This window comes from Coffea eugenioides, chromosome 2 (assembly GCF_003713205.1).
Source record: "Coffea eugenioides isolate CCC68of chromosome 2, Ceug_1.0, whole genome shotgun sequence".
In the NCBI taxonomy this organism is placed as follows: Eukaryota; Viridiplantae; Streptophyta; class Magnoliopsida; order Gentianales; family Rubiaceae; genus Coffea; species Coffea eugenioides.
In genome coordinates, this window is record NC_040036.1 from 76529181 (window position 1) to 76554313 (window position 25133).

Genomic DNA, 25133 nt, shown 5'->3' on the forward strand with positions numbered 1-25133 from the left:
GGAAGGTGACAAACTACAGTTGATCAAGACTAAGCAAAATCAATGAGGAGATCAGCATCAAGGAAAATGTTGTGGTGGGTACTGGTGCCTGGTACAAGAAAGAAGAGTTTGAAGGCTGAATCGAGGATGGACATTGAGGAAATACTCAAGATGAAGCTTGCGACCATCATAGAAGAAGAGCCAGAAACTATTGATCAGGAAAATGGTGGAATACTCACAACCAAGCATAATTCATCATGCTTGAGCAAAAAGGGCAAAAAGGTTCATCTCAAGGTGAAAATGGGACGACTTTTCCAGCCACATTTTAGCCTTAAAGAATCTTATGTGATATTTATGACTGGATTGGCCTGCAGAGGAGGATTGCATGGACTCCCTCGATGCTAATAAGACCATGTTAATTAGATTTCAGCAGCATCATCAAGACCTGAAGCAGGTGAATCTTTTGAGTATTTCTTCAGCATCTTTTTTCTTTTTCAACTGCTGATATGTAAATTCCTTTGTTACTCCTTCTGTGAACTCCATATTGTCTCAATGGCTGCCGGCAGAGTCGTTTTCCTAATTGTTGACAAGTTGCAAGAAGCAGCATCTCAAATTTAGAGATATGATCATGTCCTTGTTCACATTCAAATTGTTTATTTAGCTTTATTGTACAACACTGATTCCTCTGGTTGTATTACTGAATGGGACCTCAGTTAGGATTTTTGTGTTTCTTGTTCAGCTGGACATGTCTTATTGATATGTGTGTAAAAGAATCCAGAAGCTGATTAAATTCAGTGATGGCGACTTACCTAATGTATTCAATTCTTGTTTTCATGTTGTACTTCTGTGTGGCTGCAAGTTGAGAAGGGATGATATGCTAGGCTACCTGGAGATTTTGCTCCAAGACATGTCCAGTATAATTTCAATATTTTCCCAAAAAAAAAAAAGTATAATTTCAATAGGCAAATATTAGGTGGCAAATGGGATGGACATGGGGTAAACAATTTGGCATTCTATTTCTATATATACTCTTTTTCTTTTTTTCTTTTTATGGACCAAATATACTCTGACATTATTAATAGATCCAAATTTTAAGTTGCTAAAATTTTCCAATTTTATACTCCTGTCCCAAATGGATTTTAGTAAAGGCACACAATTTCGATCACTTATAGTATCCTCTCTCAGAGATAACCAGCTACATACACACACACACATATCTATATATATATATATATATATATCTCAACCAAAAAAAAAAAAAAACTAGAGATAACTGTTCACATATGAGCTTAAAGTCCATTTTAATAAAGAATTAATCTTCTATACACCGACAGTATATACACTGGCATCTCACTCAAATTATGTACGAGTATATTAAATATCAGCGATAAACACAATCATAATGAACAAATTTATAAACAAATGGGTAGTCACAATATCTGTGTGGCCATGTTTTCATATTGTGCTTCCTGAATAATTCATGAATATGTTCCTTATCTTCTCGAGGCCCGCCCACTATTTTTTTTTAAAGGAAAATCATTAGCAGCTAAGGATTTAGCTGGTTAGGTTTCTGAGATGAACAGGATTGAGGACTCTATCCCTCCAAATTTTGTTGCCACCTTTATATTATCATGCTTTCTCAGTCATAAGGTTGTAACTCCTGATCAGAACTTCAATTTGAGTTATGTGTCAATTCATTCAAAAAGGATGCTACTTCATTATTTTCCTACTATATATACCACAGACAAGTGGATCCAATTCAAGCTGGATAGATGCTTCTAAATTCATTCTTGTTTTTGTGCATACAAAGAGATGATGCTTCTAATGATTTCAACTTGTTTGGATTGTGATTTTTTGTACAAAAATTTTTATATTTTTCGTAAACATTTTTTTGTAATTATTTTTTTTTCTTTACATACATCAAATCGCTATAATATATTTTTTTATAAAAATTTCTAAAAATAGCAATCCAGACGGATCTGAACCCTTATTTACGTTGTAAAGTAAATCATAAATCCAGATACTCAACCTTTTCTTTTCACGCTCAAGCACGTTGCAGCGCTAACGTTTCATAATTACGTATGGTTGTTGTATGGCAACAAAGATTTACTTAAAGCTCTAATCAATCAAAGAGCACATCAAGGCCTTACTATATTTATCTATAGAAAGATGAGAGAACCCATTTAAAGGAAGGAAAATCCATATTCATATTGAGCTTTATGATTCTAATACTGATTCGATTCCAGAATACGAAGCAAACACCTCCTTAGCCTAAAATCTTAAAACCCACATTTGATCATCAAAAACTGTGTCAATCATCTACTCTTGTCATAGACTCTTTGATTTCCAAGAATTTTTTTTTTGTTTGGCAAATGTACACCAAATTAGCCTCAAGCATGCATGTAGCTTTCTCCTAAAGCTGATTTCGTTAGGCCAAAGAATAACTACAACCCTGAAAATAGTATGATCCAAAACAAGAAACAGCCTCAGAAATAAATGGGGAGATGACAGAGTCCTTAACCTTAAAGATCATATAGTGCCCCCCATCGGCTAAAGTTGATGGTGATGGTCCATAATCTGCACCCCATTAATTAGAAATCATACCAGGGGATGTTAACGTTTCTCTGTGTCCAATCAAGTCACACAATATTTGCAACTTAATGAAGGGGTCAGTGACTTAGTACATACATGCATTAATTTGTCATGGGGTTGGTACATGATAAATTGTTGCCAGCAGGTGACCATGGCCTACTTCTATTGTAGCTTCTGCTAATTGTGGCCAAGCTGAGGCTAAGTACATTAAGTTTGTCTGTCCATGCAATCGTACAGAAAGTTATGAACACCTGGCCATACAGAAAATATTAGTTTATTTAAAACAAAAATATCATTGAACCAAGTTGACGAAATTGTTTTGGAAATGATTCTGCAAATGGGCAAGTTGCATAAGAGTTCGATGAATTCATTAATTAAGAAAACAAGTAACTTGTTTGTGAAGGGTCAATTTTGCAGCACGTTTTATCCAGTAATTTTTCCACATTTGTGTAGCATCACAGCATTCTGAGATGAGAGCACCGCATATAATGAAGCTCAGTAGCATAATTAACATTTAGGTGAAGAGCCTTTCTATCTCCATGTTTATGTGGGAGACTGGAGTAGAGTTCTTGGTTACATAAGAACAGAACAAAAGCAAAAGCTACTAGTGATCATGTGGACATTTTGTAAATTATCACTATAAGTGGATGATAATGTGCAACTCTGCATGCTTTGGACGATTGGAACATACTACTGCTCAGATCTCTGTCTATAATCTAGTGATTTTGCAAGAATTGGATGATATATAAACACAGAATCGAGATGATAAAGAATATGATGCTCAAAATTTATTTGTTACAGCCTTGCAGAAATGGTCATTGATAGCAGGTTAGTGCCCTTTCCGAATAAAAAGCACTCCTCCTGCAATGAAAAGCACTGGAATGGGAAAGAACTGGAAGTCCCCATTGGCAAGAGAATATAATTGCAGGGCATAAATCATCCATCTTCATCCTTTTCACAGTAGCAGCATAGATAGCAGCAATTCTTCTTGGCAATACAACAAGAGAGAATGGCTTCCAATTCAGCTTTCTGGATCGCGATAGTCTGAGCCCTTTGAACCTCCCATTCAATTTCTTGAAACAGCATCGTCGAGGCCTTGCCATATTTTCACCACTGCTAGTTAGCCTCTCATATCTGGTATTCATCCAACGTACCTCAGCCATCAGCGTTAAGATGAATGCAGACGAATGCCAAAGATGAAAGGAATTTGATGAAGATACTATCTATATTCAGAGAATATTTACTTGTAGGATATGCTTTCTCCTTGGTACATATGTGTGTTTATATAGAGGGCGGAGAATCAAGTTGCTGCTAGAAAGAGAGGATGCATCCATAGTTAAGCACATGGAGAATCTGGGTGTGAGTTTTACTCCAAGCCTATAACTAATAACAGAAACGGCTGATGTTTGACTGCAATTGATTCCTCTAACACATGGCCCCCAATATACTCTAATCCAATTCATTGTGCTTGAGGGAAAGAAGAAAAGAGGCAGAGGTATAAAATTACTGAGGTGGTTGGTTCTTGGATGATAGAGATGCTCGTCTTTCCTTTTTCACACATGGCTAGCATAATGAATTTAACCAACTTAATTACCAACTTGGTATACTTGTAAGTTCTTTGCTGTTCTCTACTTCTTCCTTGGAGTTTGTGAGGTGATCTGATTCGCAAATGATAAGGGAATATTGAGGGACATGTGCAATGATTGATGCACATATAGAAAAACTTAAAAGGTCAATATTTCTTGTAAAAAAGGAATGAAGCTGCAAGCCTGCAATCTATAACAGAACAGAATCTTTTACTTTCTTAATGTTTGACAGGGATTAGTGTGTAAACATTCGTCTGATATGACAAAGATTAGTCAAGCTTTGGACTAATAAGCCCAAATTCTCCATTTTGAGCAAGCAATAGCTACAGATTCCTTCTTAGCTAAGCCTAGTTCAAGTCCTTTTCCCCATTGGTTGGTGGGGATCTTAATTAGGTTGATAATGCAAGGCATGAACCTAGTCCCAAACTAAGCTGCAAGCAATCAGTTCAGAACTCCAAGGTGGCCTAGCTGTTGATATCTGTAAAAGGGTTGCTTACTTGCACCTGTTGATAGGTGGCCTAGGTTGCATATAAGTTCAAATTCTGCTTTGGATGAGTAAAAGAACTGATTTGTTTACAGTAAGGATTATCATTGGTTTTGAATCCATAGAATAGCTTAAGCAGGCCACTTCCAAGCTTTGTTATACGGCGCAAATCTTGATGTAATGTAGGAAAGTTTTATGCTTGCTTAAAGCGGTCAATCGATATAATTATCTGTCTTGAATCCATTGGCTTCGTGCATTCTGTCAATGAATTAGAGTCAGCAAATATACCTCGCAATCCAAGTAGCTTGAACCTGGTATAGAGGTCAGCCTTTCTTGCCACCTAGTTAAATGAACTATACTAGTAGATACAGATCAAGATTTTTGTCTTACTAAATGATTAGGGAAGCTAAAACTGTAGATCAATGTGCTTTGCTGGGACTAATAAATGTTTGATTTCTTGGCAGACATGGGATTATGAGGGCACTTGGGGCAGTCATTGTGCTGCCCACATGAATAAAACAAACAGCATTAGGTTGAGGGAATCTAATGACCTGTGAGCAGCATCCAATAGGCCAAAACAAATCATAGAGTGACGACTGATGATTGCTTCGCACCCAAATTCCTGTTTAATGAAATTATTGAAGAAAAACAAAAAGCACAAGTTATTGGGAAAAAACAAAGGGCATAATTTACTGCTCTGGGAAAAACTTTGATTGATGCAAAATTTAGGTGAAAACGGGATTGGTTAAATTCTTTTAGAAGAAAACTTGCATGTAAGAATCCTTAGCTGTGCAAATGAACTAAACAGGAAAAGGAATAGTAGCAAGAGATTCAAAAGGGGATTTGCCCAAGGTTTGGGCACTGCAGGAGCTAAAAAGGGGTGAGCCCCTCGCTAAAGAAGCCTTAGCAGGTAAGGGAAGCACTACTGATGGGACTGGAAGTTGGATGGAGAAGACTTAAAATCCAGTCGGACAGTAACTAAAAGGGTTAATAGAGAAAATCATATCAGGTAATAGTAAGGATATCAATATTGAGACAGTACTGGAAGACATCTGGAGTTGACAGAGCTGTTTGACCAATGCAATATCTCTTTTGTTCATAGGTCAGAAACAATTGTTTGTCATAGACTCGGCAACCCTCTCCGTCGTTTGCCGTGATCATATTTCTCTATTACCTTTTTCTCTCACATATATCAAATCGTTACAGTAATTTTTTCATAAAAAATGACGGAAAATGCAATCCAAACGGGGATTTGCAATTAGGCTAGTTAATGATATAAAATGGGACACTAGTTTCCCAGTGTGAGTCAAAGATTTCGCACAAAAAGATTATAGGACAGTTGTTTCTTTATGTAGTTAAGACTTGTATTATCAAGTTTAAAGATATAATATAATGCCGTTTTGACAAAAAAAAAAAAAAAACTTGCATGTAAGAGGAAAACAAGGAAACCAAAGCCTGAGAAAATGTTCCCAGTCTCACTTAACGACAATCAACACACAAACCTAAAAGCTACCTATAGTGTTGCAATGTTTCGAGCAAATTTGGGCTTCTAACAAAATTAGGCTTATCTTTAGAGGTTGATATTTCCCGGTGAAATTCGAGTGTTGTTGTATGCAGATCGCAGGGGATGACTCGCTATCGTGTCTAAGTGTGTTTGCTTTGCATCTTATCTATACCTTATTTACGTACACTGACTTGCTTGTATCATTAACACATTTTTCAATCTCTTTTTTTATCTTATATACATCACATTAAAAAAGTGCTACGGTATTTTTTAAAAAAAAATTATCCCAAGCCAATCTAATGTGTAAGAAATTGGAGTAAGCCTTTGCAATAAACATGAACTCAAGAAAGGTCAAAGTGATGCAGTCTTTAAAAGATCTCTCAATCAATCTCTTCTTTTGGGTTCCCATGTTTGTGCCCCTAAGCTCTAATCCTGAATTTTGTTCCATTCTTTTCGTCTAAAATCCTCCAATCAACTCGATTGACCTCTCATTGTTTGAAAATACATAGAAAGAGTTTTCGAGGCTGCACCAGTCAATAACACTAACAAGATGTTTACTTGGTTCTTCATAATTATACGTGCCACTAACAAGAATGTTAGTTGAAGAAGAAAAGATTCAACCGTTATTATGCATGGGACAATAATCTACTCAAAGTTGGCGACGCATGAAAAAATTGCACAATCTCTGGGTGCCAAATTGCTTGGCATGCTTTTATACGCAACGCCTATTTGCAAGTTATGTAGCAACATCCAATTCTTTTGGTGTCAAATTTTTCAACAAGAAACACTAGGGCACAGCTTTTGAGATAGTTTCTGTACAGGCCAAAATGGGGGTAGAAAAAAAAACTCTTTGTCTATCTTGATTACAGCACTAAGAGCCGGTTTGAATTGCTATTTTTTGTACTGTAGCGATTTGATGTACGTGAGATAGAAAGGTGATCAGAAAATGTGTTCACGGAAAACGCAAAAACTTTTAGATGAAAAATTGCAATCCAAATAAGACATAAATTTTGTGGTGATGAGGTTTGCAATGTTTGTTTTTTATCAGCTTTCTAAAGGAAAAGGAATATAAACCAAAAGCAATTGCAGTACAATACATTCATCTCTTTTAATCCATAAAATAGTTAACAAAAAACACATTTGTTTAGGATGGTGACTAAGACTGAATGGCACGCGTCCGCGATAATGAGATAGCACTTTGGGTGATTAGGCCCAGGTTTGGCAGATTGGAATATCCCCAGAACATGCAAGCCTGGATTAAACAATTAATCACACTTTTAAACAATTCTGTGCTTTCCTTTTCCTTGTTGTTATATCTCGATAGAGGGGATCCAATTACATATTTTCATGTATTTTTTTTGCTTTATTATTGACAGAATTCTTGTCAAAATTTTATTTTTATTTCGACTGTAACATGACACCACTAAGCTTCCACTTAAACTTTGGACGAGAGTAAAGCTATATGAATGTCCCATTCAAAAAGATTTAGAAAAGATATTAATAACATACAATAAATGCAAAAAACCCCCCACAAACTATATATCCAGTTGCAGTTTACCCCCTAAACTATAATAATAGGCATTTTGCCCCTTGAATGATATGTTTAGACAAACCTACCCCTTTTATTTTAAGCATTGTTATTTTTCTTTTTTCCCTATCATTTTCTTTTTAAATTCTTCCTTTTTTTCTTTAATATTGTTTAAATAAGTAGACTAGATTAGTCAAAATTTGTTATTTCTTCATTTCGTATGTCAATATTTTATAAAAAAAAAAATCTATGGAATACAAGATTTTTTTTTTCCAAATGTTGAAGTCAATGTCATTTAAGAAATTGAACTTTTCAAATATATAATAACAAAATAAAGAAATTGATTAATCAATTATTAGTAGTATCAATTACAAAAAAAATGAACTACTATTGTTGTTTATTCTTATTTTTTATTTCACTACAAATAACAATTGCTAACTTTTCTTTTTTATGTGATATATAATATGTTATTTTTATTATAAGTAGTTGAGTAACTGTGAACTCTTAATTAGTTTATAGGTACTTAAATTGTTGAATCACTAGATTAATACACTTTACAATATAAGCTACATATATTTTGTAATAACAAAGAGATTATGACAAATTATTAAGAATGAATTTAACAAATAAACAAACTAAAAAAGCAGTTTAAAAAATATTAAAATTTTTTATGTAAGTCTTTTACATTGGAGAGAGATATTGGCTAGTTCCACGAGAGAAGGAGAAAAAAAAAAAAGGAAAAAAATGAAAAAAGCTAATAAAGAAAAAAAAAAAGGATTTAAGATAGTAGGGGTAGTGTTGTCCAAACATATCATTTAAGGGGGCAAAATGCCTATTATTATAGTTTAGGGGGTACACTGCAATTGGATATATAGTTTGTGGGGGGTTTATTGCATTTAACCCTTCCCAATTTTAGTCATCCATCAAATTGCAATATCCAATTGATGTTTTAGGTCTTTTACTTGTTACATAGTAAATATTGACGTATAATTCCGAAGGGACCAAGGTAATCATTTATTTCCTTCCAATTCCCTAAAACCTTTTTTTTTTAATAGTGTAAATAGAATGCATCGAATCTGAAATCTCTCACTTACACTCCTCATTTCGAATCACCCAATCCATCTCTCCCTCACAACCAATTCCCTGAAACCTAATGAGATACAATCAGAGATATCTTATGTCCAAATTAAGTTAGATTAGTGTAAGATGATACAGATCGAACCCTTTCCTTTGTGCATACGTAAAGTGCCACCTAGTCTATTCCCATGTAGTTTTGTAGAGAATAGATTCACTACATTAGTGAGAAATTTTGGATTCAAATTTTCTTTCCCTTCCCACTTTTTAAATTCTACACCTTCCCTACTAAGGGGAAAAAGGTAATAAGTACACGAACAGAAAAGCCCAAGAACAACAAATTAAGGTCCTGTTTGAATTGCAATTTTCTAGAGTTTTGTAGAAAATGTACTGTAGCGATTTGTTGTATGTGAAATAAAAAAATAATTAAAAATGTACTTAAGAAAAACGTAGAAATTTTTTGATAGAAAATGGCTTTCCAAACATCTAAGAATAGACGTTTTGACATTTTGCAATCCTCTTTATAATTAATAAAATGTTAATTAAAGTTTGATCATTCGTTACACAATGCTTTTAGGATACATATTAGAAGATAATTTTGCTATACATGAGATATACTAACATATGAACAAATGCTAACATAACAAATTTTTTGACTCACTCATTCTAAGAATTTAAGCCACAAGCTTATTTTTTTTACCAAATATCAACCAGAACCTAAGCTTGTGATAATAGGATATATCATTATATTGTATGGTCAAACAAACACGTAGATGCGAACCCTAAGTCAATCCTATGAATACCCGATACCCTTTTGTTTAGGAATGGTGACAAGTTGTAGCATTTAAATAGTTGTGCATTCAGATTTCGATGTGGTTTCTTTTCTTCCAACCATGCAAATCAATGGAAATAGAAGACTGCAGATTCCAAGTGATATGCTGCAAATTAAAAATCTATACCACCAGGGCATCATTTTGACGGGTAATAAATGTGGTCTACTCATTTACATACTACTCACCAAAATCACTGGATTCAAACCTCACCTGCAGCGAAAAAAATCTAAGAATTGTGTCATAGCAGTCCCTTGATCTAGTTGGATCTGTATATCCACTAGCCCCCTACCACACCCTCCTTAGGCTCCTCCTCCCCCTAGATTATGATAGAGTAGGTTATATAAATGTATCATTGCCAACAAAAAAAAAAAAAAAAACCAAAACCACTGGATTCAAACGGCTAGCTGTTGAGCCAGATATCCTGTAGCTGCCTTAGAAGTCAAAACTGAAGGTACTATCTTAATGCCACCATACTCTCTATCTTTTTTTGCAGTTTTTTTTCCCCTTGGAAACTACTATACTCATCTTGCATCTGACTCTTAAGAGCTGGAAAGCAATTATTAAATATATGGACCACTACTTACCGTTAACTTGAGATGTAGATCATCTCTATTGCCGTTCTGGCAATAGGCCATGAGTGTGCATGATCTTTTCTTGCTGAGCTGGTAAGCAACTCAAGATTGCAATTTTCTTAATTTGTCAAGAAAATATTAGCACATTAATGTAGAATTATTGGGCCCTTGAATTGAGCAAACGGATTAGATGAAATTGAAGGCTCATTTTGACACTGAGCATCCAATCATACCTATTCTACAAGCCACTCAAAAGAATTGGTGAGAAGAGTAAGTGTGCATAAAAAGAAAATGATTAAAGTGATACATATAAGTCCATTTGGATTCCTATTTTCTAGAGATTTTACATAAAAAAATATACTGTAACAATTTAATGTATAAAAGGTAAAAATGTGATTTGAAAATGTATTTTCCAAAAAAAAAAAGCTATGATAGGAGTTATGACAATAAGGTCTGACAAACCGTTTCCAGGTACGGTAGGTAGAAAACAATTAAGATAACATTTGAATTGAACAGAATAGTCCAAATGCGGTATGGAGGAGCAAGAAGAATGAATGAATGAGTGGGGTGATGTAACCCATTAATAATCGTGTGAAAATAGACCTACTACAAGCTACATGTATACCAAGCCTGATATTTAGGAAAAAGAAAGGGTTTTTAACGGGTGGCTGGGGCATACGTTAACACGCCTACATTCCACACAACCTACTGTATATATATGTACACATTAATAATTACTATTTTTTCTTGTATTTATACATCTTCTCTAATTAATTCCCTTGCATTTATATGTTTTCCTTAATTAATCTTATATTTTTAAAAATCTAACACTTGAATTATATCTTAACTAATGCCCTATAGCTCCCGTTAGACAAATCAAAAATGAAAAAATAAATAAAAAAAAGTCGATTGTTTTGATAGAGTATTATTTGAAATAATTACTGTAACACTTTTTATAATGTGATGTATGTGAGATAAAAAAATAATTAAAAATATAAAAAGATGAATTCAAAAATATATTTATGATGCAAGCAAAATATTATTTGAAAAATTTTGATACCCAAACAATTTGGTGTCCTTGTTTTGTACGGAATGCTTGGCATTGTCACATCTGAAATATGCCGGCCCGGAATCTGGTCCGACCAGGTTTGTTTTCATGGGCCATTCCGAGTTATTGCATGTACTATTCAGGTCAAAACGCGTCAAAAATTACCCCACCGTTCCTCCCTCCCTAGAAAAAAAAAAAAGGCCAGGCAAGTTTTTGCTTTTCCAATTTTTCGTCTTATGAGCTTTGATATTTGATTCAATTGATTTTACACCAGGTTGACTCTCAACCCCTTTCTTTCTCCATTTTTCTTTTCCTTTATAACGTTTAGAATAATATCTTAATTTCTGAAAAAGAAAAAAGAAACAAAATTAGCCCAAAATAAGTCGCCAAACCATTTGAATCTTGTAAGCTAGCTAGTTTCAAAGAAGCTAAATACCTCATTATCAAAAAAAAAAAAAAAAAAGAAGCTAAATACCTATCTGGACTACAAGAAATTAATGCAAGGCAGAGGCAGCAGTACTATCATTACAAAATTAAATATAACTCCCAAGTCCCAACAGCTATTTACTCCTTTCTTTATTTCAACTCTGTCAGCCTACATCAAAAATGATGGTCTGATGTTTTTCTTTTCTTTTTTTTTTTTCTTGAAATTGACAAGCATTAATTTTGTTTGGATAAAACCATCATGATGTATGGGTATGACGATGAAAAATACGTAGCAATTGAGTATGGAGAAAAGAGTTATGGGGCGGTGGAAAAATGATTCCAAAAATTTTTTTTTTTTTTTTTTTTTTGCTGCTTGTGACACAATACATAAGCTCCTATTGGTTGGCTACAAGAAATGTTTTCTTCACTTCTAACTACTCCAAGAAATCCATAAAAGGCAAGCAACCCCATAAAAATCATTGAATATGGCCTAAAACTCCCAACCCAACAGCTGCATCTGAATGTGTTAAATAAAAGTCATACAAAGCTCACGCTTCCCAAATGACTTTACACTACTATAAAACAATTGGAGCATATTAATATTGGTTTCTTCTCATTCCAACCATTCAGCTCTGCATCATTGAATAATGAAACTTTTCCTTCAACCCTATGCAAAGTTTGGTCATATTTAGTGTGAAGAAAGTTCTGTTTATGCTTTTCTCCACAAAAAGGGCAGAGGCTGTTTGTTCCCCGCGGCCAATTTCACAGGTCCTTTGCAGCTTTCCCTCCCTAGCAAAGGTTTTACAACTTCACGAAATTGGACAAGAAGACATTAATAGGAACAGGGAATGAATGAAAGATTCTCCATCCCAAAAAGCCAAACTAGCCCAACTGATCCATCCATTGTGGTTGGAATCAATTTTATGTGAATAATTGTTTCTTTGCAACTAAAAAAGTAGGACAAAATGCCAAAATGGTTCATTTGGTACCACTTTTTCTTGTGCTTCCTAGAGTATTCTTTAAGCTTGATTATTGGATCATCATAATTATTTTTGGAACTTTCTCTAAAAGCAGTACATGAGGATGTGGTCACTAAAGAAAAAAAAGATACCCCATTAAAGTTTATAGTAATACATCCATCCACAGTCTTTTTTTGTTTTGGCTGTTCTATATAATAAGATACTTATTAAAATTTATCCCTCTAAAGCTGACTGACATCAGAACACGGTACAGCAGTGTACCATATGCAGTATATTTTCTAAAAACTATTGCCAAATAAAATAGTGACAGGAAACTAAAATCACTACCTTCAATTCAACAAGAACAAAGGATGCCATAAAATCGTCAACTAATCTGTATAAATACATAATAGGATCCGCTTCCGCATAGTAATACACTATTTGTCAGCACAAGGTAGAATGCAACAGTTAATTGATTAACACCATGGGGATCAAAGACGGCCAACCCATGGATTTTTTTTCCCATCTGCTAACAACGTTCAACATGACCAAATAAAATGATGTTAAAGGGAAAAACAAAAGAAAAAGAAGAAAAGAACACAAGCTATGATCAAATTTTCTACCAGAAACAAGAGGAAGAAAGGCCATGACTAGTGGCGTAGTGGTTGTTGCTGTGAAGACGCAGGAAAAACCTCCTCCTCCTACTAGTGAAAAAGAAGCCATATTTGAGCCGTGACCAGACCATCTTTCTTATCTTTTTGGCTGATCTGAGGCGAACCCAAATGACCCTTTTCACTCTAAAGAAAGATTTCTTGATCCTCTCAGCCATGCTCTTCTTCCTGCTGAATTGGTAGCTTCTCAAGAACAGCTGCCTTTTCTCCATATCTGTGTAACCCATGTTGTCACTTCTCATGAACGTGAATATTGGAGCCATCCCACTTTGGTTCACGACAGCCATATCTCTACTTTTTTTGCACACATCTATGTCTGGTGTCTGGTGTCTGGTGTGTGTAGTGTGTGCAGTGGAGACTGGGCAAGGGAAAAATGAGAAGAGGGGACTGTGAGAAAGGTGAGAGAAAAAGTGTGTGTGTCTATATATATATACATATATATAAAGGGAGGTTTTTTTACTCTTTTTATTTATTTTTGGTTTAGTGCGTGACTATGTGTATCTTTTTGCTTGGAGGGCTGCGGGGGCGTCTCTTCTTTCTCAAGTCACACTCACACTGTATTTATTTTCCGTCGTACCGTAATAGAAGATGCAATTCCTCTCTACTTTTGCTGTTGCAGTAAAGGAAGGATAGGACTTTGCCGTATTTTTATTTGCCAAGTAAACTACTTTCCTTTTTGACAAAAAAAAAAAGAAAGTAAACTACTTTCCTAGCCTATTTGGAAAGTGATATTTGCATCTTCAAATTAGTTTCTTGCACTCTTTAAAAGTACAGTAATATTAATTAGTAAGTGAATTAGAGCGTAGGATGCTAAAATGGGGGTGCGAATATCAAAATTCCCTTTTCTTTCCTTTAAAGAAGGAGGGGGGGGGGAGGGGGAATTTTTATTTTCCTTATAAAGTTGGCTACTAGCAAACTTATTTAGGTTCAATAGATATTCTAAACTTTACAAGGAGAAATAACAAAGACTTGAGAATTGACTGAAGGGTGAAGGCATCACTAATGTTTTTACTAAATAAAGTTTGGGTACTAGGGAGAGAAATAAACTTGTAACTTATCTTATACAAAAATGAGTAGAAAATTTAGCAATGAACTTTTTTTTTTTGGGTCATAAATGAACTATTGTGTTCTTTGCGTATAAATTTCATTATTTTCGATTAGGCTCATATACGATTTCTCGTTATTCTTAAGCAGGAGTATCAATTTAGTTGATAAGAACATTAGTCCGGTGAAAGTTCCTAATTAATTTCTCCATTCTCCTCTTTCCTTGATTTTTTTTTTTTTGAAAAAAAAGAGTTGCTTGCTTGACCAGTTTTAATGGTACCATCCGTCAAACTAACAAATTCAATTAGGATGAAGAAACTTTTTGTGATGGAGAATATTAGATAAGTTTTGTGGAGAGAGTGTCACGTGGTTATTGTGGTCAATAGGGTGTTGAGTTGGGTTTTTTGTGATGGAAGTCACGTGACTTTGATGGTTCTTAGCTTTTTAGTGTATTATCCGTTTGGCACATTGAACTTGCAGTTTATGTTTTTCGTGTGTGGTTAGCATTTCTCCTCTCAGTATTGTTTGGACTTTGGACCTCGAAAATGGAAAATCTTCCGTTTCGCCCACGTCAGTTACTTTTGACCCAACACTTAACTTCCCAAAGTAGTTTTCCTTCTTAGGTACTACAAACTACAAAGTAGCAAGTGACTACAAAATTTCACCATTCTATCTGTCAATTGGATTAACAGTTGTCATATGCCAAATGAAGCAATAGCAATTTTCTTGTGCATCCGTTGACATAATTTTAGGGCGGCGTTTGGCAAATGGATACAAGGGGTCGGAAATAGGAATCATTTTTAATATGGAAAGGGGTTTTCCACCAAAAAATCTCTGCATTTTCCAATCTCCTTTTTACCTCACATATATCAAATCGCTACAATAATTTTCCTACAAAAACTTCAAAATATTGCAATCCAAAGAAGACCTTTGAATAAAACCCATTTTACTTTACTTTCGAACTAAGGGGATATGGTATGATACGATGAAACCACACTGCTCTTCCTCTAAGGATGGATGGAGTTTATCAAATCTGACTCTGAGAATTTGAACCAAAAAACTTTCTCAACCTAGTTTACCTTGCAAGATTAGGCGAATCGAAAAGTCTTTTTTTTTTTTTTATACATAGTTAATAAGGTTATAGTACTAATTAAATAAAGCTGCTGATCAAGAGCCAAACTGGCAAGCTCATCCTCACCTTCTTGCTATGCAACAACTCAATGCTTCGCAAGCACGCACGTTGGGCAGAACTGACGGTCATTGGCATCTTTCCTTCAATTGGGTCGATTAGAGTAGAAAAATTTGGGTTAACATTTGTTGGGGTCAAATCTGTCGCATCAAACAAAAAAAAAAAACGCAAGGATGGATGGAGTAGAAGAGGTACAAATCCCAACCACATTCAAGATTAAGATTATTATAAAGCGATGGCTGAGAACCAAAGATCCAAGCCAAGTGTACTCCATGATCCAAGCATAATTCCTTGTTGTAGAGCCACGGAATCATGATAAGATACGACGGCTTTCTTTTCTAATGTTTGCAAAATATTTTGTTTATTTATCAAGAAATCAGATCCTTCATACAACAGTTTACTATAATCACCAGGCTTGAGCTTGAAGCATAAAAAGGACAGGCAGGAAACTTCAAAGTCGGATGAGGTATTATATAGTCAATTCGAGTACAAGCACATAATTAAGTCGAATGGTACAGAGATAATAATGACTGTGTATTTGTTTACAACCGAATCTTCAAAGATTAACTCTTCTGCTACATGAGTAAAGAAAAGTACTAGCTAGTATGATTTAGTTGCCCTGTATATTCAAAAATAATTAATGGCAATTAATGCAGATGATATAAACCAAAACGATATGGACAAAGACAGAGGCCTAATTGGGTTTCGGCTGGATCTAAGGAATGCCGCAATCTACAACGGAAACTGAAATAAGCTTTTATGGGGTCTGCTATTAACCATAATGATGACAGTCACTACCTAAAGTTAATAGGTTTCAATAACATAGCGGACATATAAAAAACTATAGCTTTCATTTCCACGACTTGGGAACTAAATCCTTAATGGTTAAAACTTCATAGTCTGTTAAACATATGAAAGGACTCCGTAGCAACCTCAGTCAGATTGAAGACATTTGGTTCACCATATCTACAAGTTTCCTCTACCAATAGCACAACAGAGCACAACATGGCACGCTATGATTTTACACAGATTAGACATTCATTACTTTAGAAAATTCTTATCCTCTCCTCCACAAAACCTAATCATGAAAAGGTCGAACCACATCTTGTCATCAACTCAGAGCATACGCAGATAAGTCTGTGATGTCTGATTGTGTATATCTAAACTTAACAACTACTTTTGTCCCTTTTTCTAAATACAAAAAAGTTACAGCCAAGCCACAATGATCGAATGACTATTGATAGGTTACAAGACAGCTTATCCACAAATTGTAGGACAACAATTTAGATATAAAAAATAGACAAAACCCACAGTTCATGAACTTTAACTACTTCACCATGGTCAATGTTGTCAGTTTGAAATTAATACTAGAACCATATCATTGAGCAGCAGTAAAGATTATACCCCACAATGTGGGCAATGCAGAGCACGGTTTTACCCAAACGAAGCCACCAGCTGCTCAAAATTAATGAACCCAGTGACCTCTAAAACAAATGCCAACAGTAATACATTTCTGCTTGGTTAATTTTGACCCAAAAATCCCGCTTTCCTTCCGTTGGAAAGAAAATCCACAAAAGATTCCATTCTTCTAACAGGCATAATATATGAGAGCAATGAGCACCAACAAGAATTAGAGCAGTGCATTGAAGGCTAAGCATCAGAAATGTGAGCTATTACTGTTGGCATTTGTTTTAGAGGTCACTGGGTTCATTAATTTTGAGCAGCTACTGGCTTCATTTGGGTAAACCATGCTCTGCATTGTCTGCATTGTTTTAACAGGCACAATATATGAGAGCAATGAGCACCAACAAGAGTTAGAGCAGTGTATTGAAGGCTAAGCATAGTAGTTAACCAAGAAATCCAACTGGCATGCCAAAAACTAGCAAGTTTAAAGTTAGGAAGATGTTGTCTGTACACACACAAATGCGATGCAGCAGCAACCTGTAACTATTTAAAGGGACATTGACAAGAGTACAAGGCCAATTCAAAGAGCCTCTGAAGATTGTCACAAATCTCATGTCATAAAGAGCCATTCCATGGTAACCACTAGTAATTTCTAAGTTAAATTGACAAATAATACAATAGAAAACAATCAAATCAATAAGTAATCTAAGTGTAAGTGGGGAACCACTATTGATCCTTTGAAAGAAAAAAAAGGTAATCCCAAGGAAATTCAGACTCAAGGGTCCTTGTCCACATGTCTGAGATGGCGAAAAGAAAATTACCCAATCCCAATTTTGTGACAACGTAATGACCTTAGTTAACATATCATATCTACAATACAAATGACAACAGGAGGTATATATTTAACAAATAGCAAATTACACCACTAGAGAGAACCAGATCAATCACCTACATGTACATTTCTAAAGTCAGTAATTCAAAAGAACAGTCCTCGAAAAAGAAAATACACGTCACCTTTGCCCAGATTCATTAGCTGCAGGTACCTTCTCTGGGTAATTAGACATATCTATGTCGATTAATGACAGATCATAAGGTGCAGAGAGACCATTAGATGAATCCATGAGCAATGATGAATTCATTGCCTCTGATTTTGCAGTATCCTGTACAGCACCAGGATTTTGCGGTGTGCTACTTCCTGAAGATGAAAGGCTGGAGAGCTGTATATCTTCCAATTTGTTCCCAAATATGTGCTTGCTTTTTCTAACAGTATCCATTTCTGGTCCGGTGGGAACGAAAGTTCGTGCCCTATACTTCCTAGCTCCCTCTTCACCTTCACTATGGTTATAGAGTACGTAATCGTGATAAGTTGGTGCAAACTGCAGAGAATAAACAAGAGTATGAGGATAGCTATAATAGAAAAAACCAATCCCTTTAGGAAATCCAGGGTGTCAGAAGATAAATATCAGTTAATTAGTCACCTGGTGGACTGTATCATGGTAAAAGTCATTTAGTTTAAGAGCATGTGCAAGGCTAGCGGTAAATCCACGTGAACCAACCACATTTGCACCTGCATACTCCTTGTATGGAAATGCATAAAGATGTCCCACAGCTGCAATAAGCATCTCCACACAAATTATAAAACTCTGGAATTCTGCAGCTTCCTTTGTATCTTTTATAAAGCCAGACTTCGCAGCAAGAAATACCAAAACACCCTGCCACCGGAGCAATTTAACAATCAGAAAATCACAAGTTTTTTTACACAATTCACAACACACAAAATCCAATCACCAAAAGAGCACCCAGACAGCCGTCAAAACAGACTCAAAAGCAGAATGGACCACTTTTGGTTTTGGGACTTCCTGACTAAAGATATCCATGATCCACAAGTCAGAGAACGAAACTTACTCATAATCATCACACACTACAGAAAGAAAAAAATGTTTATACACAAGATATGCACATTAAATCCTGTAAATCATGTCGCGTGATCATGCATCTTGAAAGTAAGACAACTAAATTTGAACATGGTTGGCAGCACAAAAACCAGAGGGAACTCCTAAACCATGCAGCTCTGAGATGAAAATCAAACACAAGAAATATGAAAAACTGGTTTTTCTGTCAACAAATCAACAGCTTGCTATGGTAGTATCAAAGTGGCAGCTAGAGAAAAGGGCATATATCAGGACCTAAAGCAGTTCAACAATTTATACAAAAACAATATATAAAGTCACTAAAATGACAAAACCCAATAAAGATGGGTTTCATAACTACCAAACACCTGAATTGGTAATGGTGACATTTTCTATAGGACATATGCTGCCAAACTTCCAAAGAGCAACCTAATAAAGTTCCAAATCTAACTTCAAGACATCATTAACAAGCAGACATGAACACATACCTGCCAGTAAGTAAGAAACACAACAGATTTGATTATGATAAACTTTGGAACTGGATTAAACGGCTGAAGCAGATCTCTGCATGCGACGTAGAACAATGCCAAGGCATAAAGTGCCATGGAGTATGAGAATGTGTAGATGATGGTGAGGTAGAGATATGCTTGCATTGGATTAAAGTTCCCATCCTCATACTTTCCTTTTGCATACAATATCAATGTGATTGCAACCAAAAATGGCTTGAGGATGACAAACTGCAGACACCCTTGTTTGCACCTTCTTATAAAGCGCCTGCAAAGCCTTGAAAGGATTACTGATGTCTCTAACTAAAAAGTCATGCAATTCTTCAGACACAGAAAAAATAAAAAAAATCAGGATATGAAGTACTTCAAACAAAGGTTGAAATGCAACGATGATTAGACATGTAATAATCTCAGGTCATTCAAGAATGTAAACATCTTACTATTCAACCAAAAAAAAACTAACTGAATGTCATTTTTTCTGATGAAAAAAAGACAACAGTTGCATCATTCCAAACAAATCAAGAAAATTCTACTGGTGCATCAATGAACTAAGAAAGAAATACTTTCATCTACACATAACTCACCCATCTAATGGAATTGGCGGAAAGCAGCATGTCATCAAGCACCAATTTGGCTTCAGAACTCTACCACTCAGACTAATCACGACAGCTCCAGGGCCACCCACCCATGCCAAGCATAATGACAGGAAATTATATATGACCCATGCTTCATATCTGAAACAGCAATCAGGACAATTTTCACATTCAAATTCAAGAATTAAAAACAAAATGTCTTGCTGCTTCCACAATAAATCATAAAATGATTAAAATCACATAGCAGAGCCACTCATAAACATTCCAAATACCACATTGCAAGTATCAAAATAGCTTTAAAACTATATACGACTTTAATGATCAAACAAAAGTTTGAATCTAAAGAACAGAAATCATCATAACATCTACACTGCCCCAGGAAGATACAAATAATCCTACCACTCAAAAGGCATACTAAGAAAAACTATGAACATCAAGACATTGCTAAAGAAAAAAGCCAGTGCACTGTAGATGGTCGACACAAATTGTGTGTCACATGATACCCAATAAACACTAAATGAAGTAAATGCAGAAGGAAAACAAGCCCTTTTATATATGAAAATGTTGAAATCTGCTACCAAATATATGACATCTAATTTGTGTTGCATACTGTCAACAAGCACTTTATGACTGAGGAGTAGGGATAGATAGACCAACATCCAGGGATGAAATTGAGAGCAACGGAGCCATTACTATGGCAGGATGGTCAAGGCTTCACAGACATCAACCAAAAGGTGCAGAACTTTCAAATTCTGCTTTCAGTCAAGCAAGCAGTGCCAGGGGCCCAACTAAGAACAGGAAATATACACATGGAATACATTCAGAAAAAAGAATACCACAGTCAACAAATCCTTTATCCATACTAACCAGAGTAAAATGCAACAGTCCTCGTCCTTTCTCTAGTATTGTCTCCAGAACACCACAATTATTTTGAACATGTCTTTGCTAAGTATTTGGTCAAACTACTTGCTGTATTACCAATACCCAATGTTTACGATTACCAATTATCTTACAACACCTACCAGTTTTTTACAGCTAAATCTTCATAAAAATTCTCTATTTCTTGAACCACTATTTTTTGACACTAGCATGTTACATAAGGCAGTCCTACAATAATCTTTAAATTCTCATTTCAATCAGACTTATCTGGATAATGTAATGAAATTAGCTGCCAATTATTTCAGCTCTGATACCATGCATTGAAATTACTTTTTCCTCATATAGCACAACTATATGGTTTCTATGCCAAGAATCAAAACAGGATCACGAGAGCTGTATCACAGACCCCTTTTATATTGAAAAGATTCAAACCCATAAAAATCAGAAGTTGAAGGACAACCAAAAATTTCCCAACATTCTTATAGCGTACTGAGTACCATCTTGATGCCCTTGTGAGGTTGTTAATGTTTTTCAATCAGAGAGAGGACCTACTTCCAGCTAAAAGTAATTTCAAAACAACAAATTTCTTAAGAGGGTAGAATCAAATCTGTTGAGATATTTTTTCACTGGTGTAATTTATATCCAGATCAAAACCATTAATAGTCAAAAGTTTCCCCAACATTCTATGATAGTACTCATTAAAAAACTTGATGCGCATGTGAGCTTATTAAACGTTTCCACAATCAGAGAGATGACCTACTTCCAACTAAAAGTAATTGCACGATAACAAATTTCTGAAGGTAGCTAAAATCAGATTTGTTGACATCATCTTCAACCTCCAATACTAAACAATGGGAAATATCAAAAACTCAAATTGCAAAGCTCAAAAACCATAAACTACAATAGCAATACAAATAAAACTCGTGAAGCACTTACATTTCTCTAATTGAATCAAAATAGATAGCTTTGTCATCGAGGAGAAGGGACAAGAAAGACATTAATGCATAAACCTGCAAAGAACAAGTTGAAATTGTTTGAGAACAATCTTGGAGAATAGACAGCGATACATTGTTGAATGGTCAAAATTTTATGCATAATAGATAGCCAACAAATAATTAGAGACTGCCCCTGGATACAATACAAGAAAGAGGATCACAGCTTGAAAGGAGGAAAGCTTTGAACATGACACGTAAGCATACAAACTGCAACTCTTTTACCTACCATGAGCCGTGAAACATGGGTAAAATCTCCACAATTTTTTCACAGGTCACAATTCCAAAAGTGTGCAAAAGTCCTGCAAACTAAATCTAAGTCCTCCAATGCTGATAATTTGGGTATAGACATCTGAGTTCACATCTAGGAAACTAGATGCCAAGATCAGAAACAAGTGAAGGTCGTAAGAGCCCTTAATGTAAAAATTTACTTTTCAATGAATATCTTCCTATTTTTCTTATCCTTCTCCCACTTTATATTCCTTACTTTTCTTTTCTCTGATAGGAATTCTGGGCTCCCTTCAATCCCTTTTAACTGCTTTAGTCCTTCAGTTGCCAAAGTACTGCTTATTTCTCAATAATCATCTCCCACACAATCCTCCTTGATTCATCTTCATGGGATCCAAAAGATACTCAATATCTAACTCAATCTTATCCAGCCTCCGCAAATCCACTACACATACATTTTTGATATTCCTTATGAAGGAAAGTGGATCCTCTCCATCAGCAAATGGTACTTAAAAACCACATTGACTACTTTCATATGCAATTCTTACATTCTTCCGCATTATCCCAAGTATGCTAGACATTAAGTGCTCGTATGTATAATCATAGTCACTCCTCTCTTCTTCAGAGATGTAGTCATGCATAAACAAGGAATGGGCAATGGTACCGCAGCCTGTTTCCTCTCAAAACCACAGGGTTCATAAATGGCACCACGAACAATACACCTATCTATTCTTGTGAAGGAACCTAGTGAAAGATTGGGTACCATAGCAACAGGTTTGAGAGATACAATATTATAAAAAAGCTTAAACGCATGGTATCATATGTCTACTGGCAAAATTAACAAGCTCTGCAATACACATCTTGTCAAAAATACATTAGCTCCATTCAAACTCCATAAGTTCACATGTAAGGAGCTGTTCAACAACAAACCAACAACTTCTACGTGAGAGTAAAGTATGGGATGATCTCATCAATCAAGAAGGGACATATATTGAGATAATGTAATTAAATTTTTGAAACAGTTATCGTCTGTCAAACATAAGTTGCACATAAGAATTTCAAGTTTGTGCACCTGATTTTCTCTCCATAAGTTCCTGCACATTTAATCAATCAATAAGTCAATTAGGTCAATTAGGTTCTCTGTCAGGTATTTATTATCTTTGACATTTATTTGCATTAAGATGACATAATTTCTTCACTAGCCATCCCGTCCTGACAAGCCACAATGTGAGGCACCATCCAGATAAAATCAACTGCTACCCAACTTGCATTCAGTTTGATCAGTGCATCCACATATAAGAAGAACTATGCGCCTAAGGGTCAAAACAAGTCTAGCATTGTCATACAACTGAATTCAAATAGCTATACAACATCCAACAAATTACTATCCCTACCATTGCTGTAGAAAGCATGTCGGCAGCTTGAATTGTCCTTGCGTTGTAGAACTTTCACAGGGTTTTAATAAGTAACACAAAGTGATATTTCCAGGTTTGTCCATAAAAAGGTTCAATTCGTTTAAGAAATAGACTGCAAGCAATTAAACCTCAAAGCAGAATGCAATATCTAAATATTATAAGGCAACAATAATAGATGCTTCAAGCAAAATGGGATAGATGCGTTACTGTTACAGCTTTGTAATAGAAAATTCACACAAATCAACACACGCAAGCTATCCCAGCTTCCCTAAACTTGCTATAGAGCTTATGTAATATAAAAAACTAGTAAATGCTTTATGCAATAGACAGTTGCTCCTGAGTATAAGATCCAAAATAGCCAACGTGTTTAAACTGGAGAAATCCATCTTCATCTATGCAAAACTAACGAAAGCCCCGTAGTATAGTTATAAATTACTTACAGGAACCATAAAGATAATGCGGACAATGTATCTCTGATAAGTAGGCTCCGTGTAATTCAAAAGATGCCTGTAAATGTGTGAAATCGCCAAGGCAATAGCCCCAATTGTGCAAGGCAATGCAACAATTATATAATACAGAGGCCCCATGTCTTGTTCGGTTAACCACAAACGTTCCACCGATTAAAATCTAACAAAGAAACAATCTGAATGTCACTACCAACTCCAACGATAAGACTAAGAAAAAAAAAAGCATAATTCTTTAAAATTAAACTATCAGTACCAACCTTTCGTCTGGGCAACCGCTACTACAATTTGCAATTATCCCCGTTCTTCAGTTGATAGAAAAGACAACTCTTGCGGCAGTTAAACATTTAATAGCTAGGTCGAATATCGAATGTTGCAGGAAAAAAATGCAAATAGCCTATTTCCCCAAAATGCCAGTAGCAACTCCTACAAGCAAAGATAAGAGAAAGAGCCACATAATCAAAGCTTTCAATCTTAGTCACCAACCGTTTGACAAAATGTCTAAGTGAACTCTAGAAAATTACAAAGCAAATTTAGTATTTAACAATAAAGTTTACGTACTTCAGCGAAATCCCATTAAAATGACTAAGATAACTGACCTTACTCTATCGGGAAAAAAAAAATCAATTAAGTTACTTTATGGATGGAATCAAGGGGCAAAAAGTTGTGGGTTTTCTGTTACTTTGTTTTGGGATTTGTGAAAAGGATGAATTGGGTTTCGGTTGATCAAGATCAATCCGAATTGGAGGTTTAAAGTAGTAGATCTTTGCTTTATGCAGCAGGCCCTTTGGGATGCAGGAAAAAGGAAAGCAAGCTTCTGGATTGTGGGTTGTGAATGTGCTGGTTCTTGTTGTGGGGCAGGCAGGGCAGAGCGAGAGAGCAGAGAGAGACAATAATGGCGGCTTATTCAGTGTGGGCTTTTTTTTTTATGGATTTTGCCGTCAAACCAAAAAGGAAGAAAACTGCAAAGCAAGAAAGATTAAGGATTAAGTAATATAGTGGCAATTATAGAAAACTCATAAATTATTAATATAGTTGCAGTATAATTAGTGATTATTTTTTGATGATGTTATAATTAGTGATTATTGAATCTTAAACAAGCATCAATCACCAACAAAATGGAATTTGCCAGCTAAGGATGATATCATCATGATAAGAATTTATTCATTTTTTTTTTCATTTTTGTGACAATTTCTATAGAAAGTCCTCAAAGTTTTCAAAATGTATTATTTTAGTCCTAAAAAGAAAAGGAA

At 35.2% G+C, this 25133-nt stretch overlaps 2 protein-coding genes across 2 annotated transcripts; both read right to left on the reverse strand.

Annotated features, from left to right (window-relative positions):
* Positions 1-12910: 12910 nt before the first annotated feature.
* LOC113762431 lies at positions 12911-13665 on the reverse strand. Its single transcript, XM_027305885.1, has one exon. The coding sequence runs from the start codon at positions 13541-13543 to the stop codon at positions 13205-13207; it is 339 nt and encodes a 112-aa protein (XP_027161686.1). The 5' UTR covers positions 13544-13665; the 3' UTR covers positions 12911-13204.
* A 3906-nt stretch (positions 13666-17571) lies between these two features.
* On the reverse strand, positions 17572-24815 carry LOC113763803 (transmembrane protein 184A). Its single transcript, XM_027307747.1, has 8 exons — positions 24480-24815; positions 24141-24306; positions 23857-24043; positions 21718-21791; positions 19894-20043; positions 19292-19577; positions 18372-18605; positions 17572-18269 (listed from the first exon to the last, which is right to left on the reverse strand). Exons 3-8 carry the CDS (start codon positions 24001-24003, stop codon positions 17904-17906), a joined length of 1257 nt encoding a protein of 418 aa, XP_027163548.1. The 5' UTR covers positions 24004-24043; positions 24141-24306; positions 24480-24815; the 3' UTR covers positions 17572-17903.
* Between the last annotated feature and the right edge of the window lie 318 nt (positions 24816-25133).

What these genes read in the sequence shown, in the direction of transcription:
- LOC113762431 (XM_027305885.1), bottom strand. Translation starts at nt 13,543, where the DNA reads ATGGCTGTCGTGAACCAAAGTGGGATGGCTCCAATATTCACGTTCATG.
- LOC113763803 (XM_027307747.1), bottom strand. Translation starts at nt 24,003, where the DNA reads ATGGGGCCTCTGTATTATATAATTGTTGCATTGCCTTGCACAATTGGG. An exon ending in CCGCCAATTCCATTAGATGG is followed by an intron (nt 19,578 to 19,893) that starts GTGAGTTATGTG and finishes AAGGCTTTGCAG; the next exon opens with GCGCTTTATAAGAAGGTGCA. An exon ending in ACCATGATACAGTCCACCAG is followed by an intron (nt 18,270 to 18,371) that starts GTGACTAATTAA and finishes TATTCTCTGCAG; the next exon opens with TTTGCACCAACTTATCACGA.